The 9,923-nt window shown below is 41.8% G+C and overlaps 1 protein-coding gene and 1 long non-coding RNA gene across 2 annotated transcripts; both read left to right on the top strand.

The window, feature by feature from the left end:
* Positions 1–462: 462 nt before the first annotated feature.
* LOC140271481 (proliferation-associated protein 2G4-like) lies at positions 463–6,158 on the top strand. Its single transcript, XM_072366723.1, has 13 exons — positions 463–674; positions 1,979–2,107; positions 2,199–2,304; positions 2,389–2,458; positions 2,577–2,669; positions 2,751–2,814; positions 2,916–2,994; positions 3,074–3,152; positions 3,242–3,375; positions 3,478–3,572; positions 4,844–4,971; positions 5,071–5,124; positions 5,217–6,158. Exons 1-13 carry the CDS (start codon positions 587–589, stop codon positions 5,274–5,276), a joined length of 1,179 nt encoding a protein of 392 aa, XP_072222824.1. The 5' UTR covers positions 463–586; the 3' UTR covers positions 5,277–6,158.
* Positions 6,159–7,012: 854 nt separating this feature from the next.
* LOC140271675 (uncharacterized) lies at positions 7,013–7,779 on the top strand. Its single transcript, XR_011907861.1, has 4 exons — positions 7,013–7,063; positions 7,160–7,186; positions 7,402–7,424; positions 7,513–7,779. It is a non-coding gene; the product is annotated as an uncharacterized lncRNA (long non-coding RNA).
* Positions 7,780–9,923: the final 2,144 nt, after the last annotated feature.

Raw genomic sequence — 9,923 nt, 5'->3', positions numbered from 1 at the left:
TAGAGAAAAGATGAATCTCAAGCGCTTTTCCGTTTTCGTCCAATTTCAGGCTATTGGTTTCATCAAAACTATATATAATGTTAATCAATCTTTTAATAGTGACACGTTTTAGAGATAAGTTTATAAAGGCACATTTTCTGGCTCCTACTCTGAGTTAATTACGTCTGAGAGTTACAGAACCCTAGTGATAAACAAAAACCGACATTTTTCTTTTAGTATTTCCGTTTTGTGTTGTTTTTTTTAACCTTTTTGGTTTCTTGAAACCTTCGTTTTTCCCTTGTACTGTTCCCTACTCCCGCTACACCCTCCTAGTCCCCTACATTTTAATATTTGCTACGTCTCTATCCGTGTAACGCTGTAACGTAGTTTACGAGCTACCGTATACCTAGGCGTGACGTATCAAACCGAAGGAGAACTATCTTGACTCCAGAGTGGGTCTTTGGCAGTAGGCGGGATCGTGGGTTGTCGGGTGCAGTCGGACGGGTCGGTGCACAGAGCGGAGCAGCGTGGTCTATTCTGTGACTGACTGACACCCGCCGGGGGAAAAAAAAAGTTACTTTGACTTCGCGGTCAGCACACGGCCAATATGTCTGGAGATGAAGAGACACAGGATCAGACCATCGCCGATGACTTGGTGGTCACCAAGTACAAGATGGGAGCCGAGATTGCAAACCGTGAGCGAAATACAGCTTTAACGAGATGGTTTGATCAATTTACAAGTATCCAGATCGGTCTGGTGTTAGCTAGCTGTGTCAGCTATCCAGACAGCAGCTCTGCCATGTGCCGCAGTTGTAGCATTAAATTATATCAGAGAGAGGGCCATAGTGTGTGAGAGAGAAACGTGAATGGTACAAACACTTAGCCACACGTTTCCTCTGTGATATCCCGTGTTTGTTTCACGACATGTAGGTGACACGCTTGCTCCAGCAGCTTGATACCATGTTATGTGGCTGAGCTAACATATTAGCAACCGTTAGCTAGCTGTAACTGCTAAATAACCAGATAACAATGACAAGAGAAAATTGAGCGACTCGCTTTAGACTGTGCGGCCAACATTTGAATGTAAACGCGCAGTTAATTCAAATATAGACAAATTACAACTTCGTGTAACTTAAGTAACGATTTGATTGCCTTAAATGACAACTCGGGAATGTGTTCAATTTCACCAAACGTGAATCGGTTTTTCTCCCTTCGCTAAAAAGTAAGTTCAACGAAATTATTTTGACTCGCAAAACTAGCCGTCATCTTCTCTGGGTGAGGTGATGTAACGCTTTTTTGGGGGCTGTTAAATGATTTATGAGGCCAATAATTCAACCTGTGAAGCTTTGGGCGCACATTTGAACACATAACACATCTGTAACCCCAATCACAGTCTTAATAGCGTATTAATAGTAGCGTCTTGCAGTGTATGTCAGGCTGAACGTTTGAGTGCACAATGAAATGATGAAATACAAACGAGACTATTTGTTAGAGCAAATCTTATTTTTTACAACGCGCTGTTTGAACGAGGGGCGTCAGTCTTCCCTGGTCCTTCCATGTGCTCCAGCTGGGAGCTGGAAATAAGTGCTGCTTAACAACATCAATAACAGCGTGTCCTTGCCGTGATTTTTGTCTGCGGCTTGTCAGGCGATTTTTTTTTTGTTGTTCTTACCCGAAATATCCAGTATTGATCTCTTCCTAAACACAACATTAGCTTATTCAATCTGAACCAAATGTTCACTGTCACTCGTGTTTTGTGCCGTGAACAGCAAGCAACATCTGTCCACATTTGAGGCAGTCCAGCACCTGTCAGTTTAATTAGAAGAGAAAGTACTAGCTTCGTTGTTTTTTTAAATTGTTTGCTGTGATTTATTGGATAAATTTCGACTAATTTTGAAAAAAAAATGGTCAAAATGTCTGTGAGCTCTGTATCCACTTTGTCACCGACGTGCCGTGTCATCTACATCATGTTTTTTTTTTGTTTTCTGTTGTCCTGCAGAGGCTCTGAAGGCGGTAGTTGCAGCAGCTGGAGCTGGAGTCTCGGTGCTCAGCCTCTGTGAAAAGGGAGATGCCTTCATCATGGCAGAAACTGGGAAAATCTTCAAGAGGGAAAAAGAGATGAAAAAAGGTACAGATTTTGTTGCTTTTCGCGAGCCACCGTAGGCGTCAATGACTCGACACTTCCTCACTCAGCTCCTCTTTTCTTTTTTTCACCTCAGGCATTGCTTTTCCTACCTGTGTGTCGGTTAACAACTGCGTGTGCCATTACTCTCCTCTGAAGAGTGACCCTGATGTCATACTGAAGGATGGGGACCTTGTCAAGATGTAAGCTGCTACTTTCATGCACGTTCGGTCAGTTCTACTCGTTTTTTAGCATTACCTCTTGTTGACTGCTCTGTATGTGTGCAGTGATCTGGGCGTGCACGTCGACGGCTTCATCTCAAATGTGGCTCACAGCTTCCTTGTCGGTGTGACCAAGGTACGTCATCACCGCTTGAAGAAGTCGCACCTGCACTGTTGCTACACACCAGAATATCCGCACCGTTAACAGCCAGTAGTACTTATCAGCCTTTCACTTGGCTCCTGTGTCCCCTCAGGACAACCCGGTGACGGGCCGGAAAGCCGACGTCATCAAAGCGGCGTACCTCTGTGCTGAAGCTGCGCTCCGGCTTGTGAAGCCTGGAAACCAGGTAAAGCCCCGGCACTGATTGGACCGATAGGATCCGTGCTCACACGTCATTTAATGTTCCTCACTGTGTTTCTTCCATCAGAACACACAGGTTACAGAAGCCTGGAACAAAATCGCAAAGTCATTTAAGTGCTCCCCAATCGAGGGTGAGTGTCATGTGAACATTTGTCGTCTTAGGCTCTGTGGTCCCTCTATTTCCCTTACCGTAATTTGGACACACTTGACTCTTTTCTTCCGTTGTGTACAGGAATGCTCTCTCATCAGCTCAAACAGCATGTGATCGATGGGGAGAAAACCATCATCCAGAACCCGACGGACCAGCAAAAGTGAGTTCTCTCCACACACGGCTGTTGTCTCTCGTGTTCTTTGTAACCAGTGGATGATCTCGTCCCTTTTTATGTATAGAAAGGACCACGAGAAGGCTGAGTTTGAGGTGCATGAGGTGTACGCAGTGGATGTGCTTGTCAGCACCGGAGAGGGAAAGGTGAGAAGGAATTTGGCGTAGTTCAACGTTCCTGCTTAGTTTTGGAAAGTTTCATGAAGTTGAGGTGTTTTTTTTGTCTTATGAATTAGGCAAAAGATGGCGGTCAGAGGACCACCGTTTACAAACGAGACCCCAACAAGGTTTACGGCTTGAAGATGAAGACATCTCGCACGTTCTTCAGCGAGATGGAGAGACGCTTCGATACGATGCCTTTCACTCTGAGGTTACATCTTTGCACTTTCAAAGTTTTCCCGTTTATTTCACTCTTGTTAAAATCCTCTCAACGTGCAACCGCTCGCATCTCTTTTCTTCTTTGTGTGTTTAGAGCATTCGAGGATGAAGGCAAGGCCAGGCTGGGTGTGGTGGAGTGTGCCAAACATGAGCTGTTGCAGCCGTTCACTGTGCTGCAAGAAAAGGAGGGTGAGTGGGATCAGAAGGGATGTAATTAACGGCTTTGTTGGCCACAAGAAGGCTTGAAGGATTGTGTAAATGTGTGCAAAATGTTCTGAAGGTTGTTGAAAGACGACACAATTTACTTGAAATGGAAGAAACGGTCAGTTGGACAGGGATGTAAGGTTGTCGAACCACACTTGGCTCCCTTCACTTTCTGCCGGCATCCAGCTGATTGAAAGTGTCGACGACAGCTTCACTGCGCCTTTTCGAGCTTATCAATGGTTTATAACAGACTAATTTCACTTAAAAACGTACCATGTTCCATCATAAATATGGTACATATAGCAAATGTTTCTAGGTTTTCTTATAGTGTGGGGACAAGAAAATACTTTGGCTTTCCTTGGTTTGATTTTATGTTGGAAATACAAAGTTGAAGTGTCCCTTGTTCCAAAGAGTCGACCGCTGACACACATAACATATAGGGCCCATATACCCCCCAGGGCAGCAACTACTGGCGTTATTTTCCTCTTTTGGCTGCCTTTTCAGGCGACTGTGGCATGCGTTTCAGCTAACCTTACAGACTTGTTTTAGCAGTGTAATCCAGAGAAAGGTTTGGAGTCATCTGCATTAGCCAATAACTTCCCAGGTGCTTTCTGCTGATCATTTTTCATGGCTGCTAAACCAAAAATAGTTTTTGATCACTTTTGAAGTTTATTAAGTTGATGCATTATTTTATTTATCATTATTTTGGATAATTCCTCTGCAGACGGAGTGCATAATAAACCCATTTGTGCAAGCAGTGGTGTTAAAAGCTGCATGAAACTGGGCTTTGATAGTGTGATAGTTCAGCAGTTTCAGATGAAACGTACATGTTTGAAGCACTGTATGTTTCAGAGCTCTGGCAGCCAGTCTCTATGGCAACCTGCGCTGGCGTGACAGCAGGATGTCCTACGGGGCTACAGGTGGCCTGTCATGCAGGTCTGCTGACATTATGAAGCCTGTTGGTTTGTCATTGCTCGCAGACAGCAAAGAAACGATTCACTTTATGTCGGTGTGTCTCAGAGGCATTCAAACTGTTCCTGATGGAAAAGCTTTGTCTCGTCTTCATCTCTGGCTATTTATCTTTGGCTAATAATGAATATATTCAGGCAAAAAATGCACAAAAGTTTCCCATATCATCATTGTCATAAACAGCTGCATAAGTAGCAGCTATGCAGACAGGTGTTTTTAGAGTGACAAATACCCAAATGGGTGGCTGTGTTGGCCCTCTCTAACTCTAACACTCTGCCTTCGACCAGGTGAGTTTGTCGCGCAGTTCAAGTTCACCGTGTTGCTCATGGCTAACGGACCCCTGAGAATAACCAGCAGCCTCTTTGAGCCAGAACTCTACAAGTCCGAGCATGAGGTAGAAGACCCGGAGCTGAAGGTAAGATTGTTGGATGGATGCGACAGAGCATCCCCCCCCCCACTGTCAGTTGGAACGTGTGTTGGATCTCACATTTCTGTCAATTTTATCCCCATAAAGACTTTGCTTCAGAGCTCGGCCAGCCGCAAGACTCAGAAAAAGAAGAAAAAGAAGGTGACTTGCAGAACACTTTGATATTGTTTTACGAATTAACAAGCGTGTTTCCACTTCTTTACTCAAACGTATTTATTTGTCTTTCGTGATAGGCTTCGAAGACTGTTGAGAATGCAACTGGACAGGCGATGGAGACTGAAGCTGCGGAATAAATTCCAATAAATTGTGACAGACATCCGATGACCCAAAGAACAGGCGTCACAATTCCTTTTGTCCCGCCTGTTTGAGGCACTTGGGGGCATAGCCGCTTTAAATACCTCTGATGTCAGTTTGGGATGATGCCGCTCCTAATTTCTGTCACTCCACCTAAAACACACACACACACACACACACGTAAGACCCCAGTAAACTTTCCTGTCTTTGAGGCAGCCTTTTTCTTGCAACAGTGGTTGCACTTCTACCATCCAAGAGGATCTTTTCTACAAGGGCATATTCACACAGGAACATTTGACCATCCAAGCTGCCTTGAGCTTCCCCTTTGTTCTCCACATAACCGTAGTAAAAGATGTGGGAAAATAAAATGAGTTTGACAGAGCGGCCGAGGACGATGAATGCTCAGTCCATGTGATCATGTTAATTTAGGTCGTACACATGGAGCCATGCCTTTGAAAGGAGTGTAAACTTGTCTTGAGACGTTCACACAGTTTATTGGCATGACGTCTTTAGTCATCACTGCTGTTGAATAAAGCTTAATTCCTGCATTTATACTACTACTGCTTAGGTCTGTGCTTGAGATCATTGTGTATGCCTCTGGGCGTCTACTGTTGGTTACTCTGCTAACAATTTCTTAAACTGACCTTTTGAGACCTGTCCTGAGTAATTTCACAGGCGGAAAATAAATGAAAAAAAAAGTGGCGGCCAGTCTTAACTCCTGCTAATGGTTCAGCATTTGGGTTTTCTCTGGTGCCACTACAGAGTCGGACAGTCTGTTTACATAAGAACTCCATACCTGTCAGATAATATGGATGCTTTTGTAAAACAAATCCCAGTTTCAGAGACTATTTTTGGAAACATTAAATAACCACCTATCATAATTTGTGCATTCCTGTTGTCTTCTTGTCCTTTCTTACAGAGTATGGGGTCACGGCTCAGTGTAATTGCACCCATTTCACCTCACTTTGAAATAACTGACAGTGCTATGCGCACCCCAGGCAATATCCTACATTTCAGAAATGGATCTGCATCCAAAAGTTTGAGCACTCCTTTCAACTCCTTGTTGAAAATAGTGGTTTGAAAATTACAAAAATGTCAGTTAACAGGGTGATTGATGTGTGATGTGCAGCCTCACCAGGGGAATTACAAAGAAAAACGTAGAAGTTTGCAGATGAACATCTAAATAAGACTTGAGAATAAAGTTGTACACTGTTTAAGTTTGACTGAGCTTTTTAGCTGAACTGTGCAAAAGAATATATGCAAGAAAAATGGTGGAAATGACACCTCGAACTGTTAAAGTGGGATAGTGGATCAGGCATGCATTGATTTCAGACAATGGCACAGAGAATGTTTACCTGGTAAAGAAAATAATTTAATTAAATACCAACTGCATGTGGCGGTAAACATAGCATTGCTAGATAAGAATAAGCTGAAAATAAAAGGGTAATAACAGTAAAAGGGCTTAAATGCTGATGCGTCAACCTGCACCAATCCTTTATAAAATGCCAAAAAGAGTGTTTCAACTTCAACAGACGTGTAGTGCATATTTCTGTTTTAAAAAAGAAACACGTATGAAATATACAAACAAAATTAAACTAGGCACGTTCATTGGAGGAACGCGTATTTAACTGAAACGATATCACCTCAGAGGCTAGAAAGAGATGAGTATAGAGAACTCAATTTCCCATGTTTCAGTATTCGTCCACCACAGTTGACGTAACAGCCCCTATAAATTTAATGTCGCTCACCTATGACGCTCTCCATTGCGACGAGATTGTAGCTGTTGGTGAGTATAATTTTTGGTGGTGGATGGAATCCAAGTTAATCTCCTTTTATTTAAATCAATCGAAAATAACCATTGACATATTCCATCTATTTTCAGCCATCACTTTTCGGCATGAGGGCTAAGGTTGGTATTTTAAGTCTATAATGGGAGAAACTTACTGTGCAGCGGTGCTAATATTTGTTACTTGGTTAGCCAGCTAGCGTGAACATTTGTTCTGCAAAGTGTCAATCTTCCAATAATATGGATTATTCAGTTAGTCAAAGTGCATCTCGAGTGTACTTTTCTGAATGTTTATGTACAACTGGGGTGTTATTAAACGTATTTTTTTCTCTTTGTAGTGGAGGAAGAAGCGCATGCGCAGGTAGGATTCTGTAAAGAGCACGTTTTTTTTTACGGTCACAGTTCGGCAGACCTTTCGTCTCATTCGTATTTGTGATTGACCTGTAAAGGCTGAAGCGTAAAAGACGAAAGATGAGGCAGAGGTCCAAGTGAGCTGTCCCCTCCGTCATGGCTTGGACTTCCTACGATTCCAACCTGCATGGTGGGAGTCCCAGGACCCGCTCGTGTCCAGTCTGAGGCCAGAGACATCAGAGCAGCAGCTGAGTGATGCTGGAGACTGGACCCACACCTGTTGGATATCTGACTTTTCCTCCTCAACTTTTGTCATCTGTTTTTGTTTATACTGTGATTAAAGGTTTTGGTTATAAAACGCTTAACAGACCAGTGTATTTTCTTTTTTCTTCACATATGTGAGGTAATCATGTTTGTTCCCATTCAGGAGCTGTTTGAAACCAGATTAACTAACCTGCAAGCCTGGATAAGAGAAGAATGAGGGAAAATATAGAAACAACACAGAAGTAAACGCATTACAGTAATGCCATTTTTGACTAAACATGCTCTGGAGTCAAAAGTAGGAGACTCGCAGTTATGGAGAGAAGTATTCAAAATCCACAACAAAGACACCACAAATTCTGCAGAGTATTTAATGGTCACAGATAAATGGATCAAAATGAAAGGTAAAACGTATATAGCGGGGGAAAAAGTAACAAAATAGTGGAAAATAAAACTGAATTACTTATATTGCATTGAGCTGAAAGTAAATGTCTTTCACCTATGAGGCACTAATAGGTTAAAAATATATATAGTGTATATATATTTCTCAGGTCTTGAGGTTCTTGCCTTAATTATATAGTATCATTGCTGTTGTGCATGTTTAGAAATAAAGATATTTTATAATTGATTTAAGCCTGACTGACCTGTAATTTGAGAGTAAAATTTACACCCAAAGAGAAGTGTGGGTGTGTTGATACTTTAATCTCTGTTCAAACATGTACAATTACACCTGGTCTTTACACTTAGTGTCCAGTCGTTCATCCTGTGCTTCACTGTGATCAGGCTGGTGTTGTAATCAGTCATATGGCCATCTTCTTTTTCTTCTGCCGTTACAGCCAGAGCTGAGGTTGCAAACTAAATCCTGCTGTGGCCTGTGTTTAATGCTTACTTCCCCAGAACCGCAGGCAGGACTTCTCCATTCAAGGCATTGGTAACGCACAGAAAATGAATCATGACAAATACCCAAAGCTTATTTGCCAAAAATACAGACACATTTACATTGATTGGTTTTAGCTTCTGACATGTCATGATGAGATGCTTTTGATTATCTCAGGCTGTGGGATTATAACTGGTGTTTCTGCACAATTTTGAGACGTTTTATAGACAATAGGCTGTTAATTGATGAAAAATAAAGGAAGGCCGGAGCTCACTGATTCTTAATGCAGCTTTTAACAGTGTATAGATCTATATATTTACATACCAAATCCCTGAGCTCAAAGGCACCTGACTCCTACTGCTTCGAGACAAACTAATCTCTGTTTTTATAAGCTGATCATTAACTCTTGCTGAGTTTGTTGTGGCAGCCGAGGAAGCTCTCAGCAGATGGTGCAGTTTACACAGAAAACAGATGTTGTATACACAGTCCTCACTAATGGTCCGTATAAGCAGCTTGTAACAACCCACGTACAACATGGGAAAATTAACTTAGCAGTGTTACATAGTATATTGTAGTTAGTAAATGTTAAGATTTGACATAGTTAGAATTAATGATGAGCATTCAGGTTGACACAAAACCTGAATCATTTGTTGCCTTTAACACCTGTATAATGTAACACAAAAGGCACGTTAGAATTGAATTGCTCATTTCAGTTCACATTACCCTGATGTCAAGAATTATATTTGTGTTGTTTACAATAAATCTGTATTTGAAAAAAAAGTACTGTCAAAAGGCAAAGTGACATGAGACCCAGTTATGACTTTTGCTTCTCCTGAATTATTGGCAAGCATCATTTCAACATCACACACTCATCCTGTGATGGCAACTTCTCCTTTTGCTGCAGAGTGAAAGAGCTGACTTCATTCTTGGACATGCAGTGATGTGGCTGTTCACTGAAATGTGTGTTCCTTCATTTGTGGGTTTGACAGTTTAGGACCAGGTAATCCTAGTATTTCACCAATGAGGCCACTGATTCGCTCATTTTGCGACAGAGAATGGATATCATTTATCTAACAACATCACAAAACAAATAACATATTAAAGAAATGACAAAAAAAGAAAGCTAGAAAATGGCCGTGAAAACACTGCTGCTGTCACAGTTCAGAGCTTCTTAAATGTTTTCCTGACAGTGTTACACACATTATTTCTTGCAAGGAAGCACATCTTTATCCCCACAAACAAAACTAGACTGTGGGGACAATATAAGAGTGTAAAGAAAGCAACTTAAGCAAGATCAAATAAAGAGAGTAATAGCACAGTAATAACTGTCAAATCTTACATGTTTCCATTAAGTAGGCCATAAAGTAAGTT

The sequence above is a fragment of the Leuresthes tenuis genome, unplaced genomic scaffold (genome assembly GCF_036924035.1).
Source record: "Leuresthes tenuis unplaced genomic scaffold, fLeuTen1.0.hap1 SCAF_16, whole genome shotgun sequence".
NCBI classification, from domain to species: Eukaryota; Metazoa; Chordata; class Actinopteri; order Atheriniformes; family Atherinopsidae; genus Leuresthes; species Leuresthes tenuis.
The sequence above is the reverse complement of the archived record's forward strand: the minus strand, read 5'-3'. Positions and strand labels throughout refer to the sequence as shown.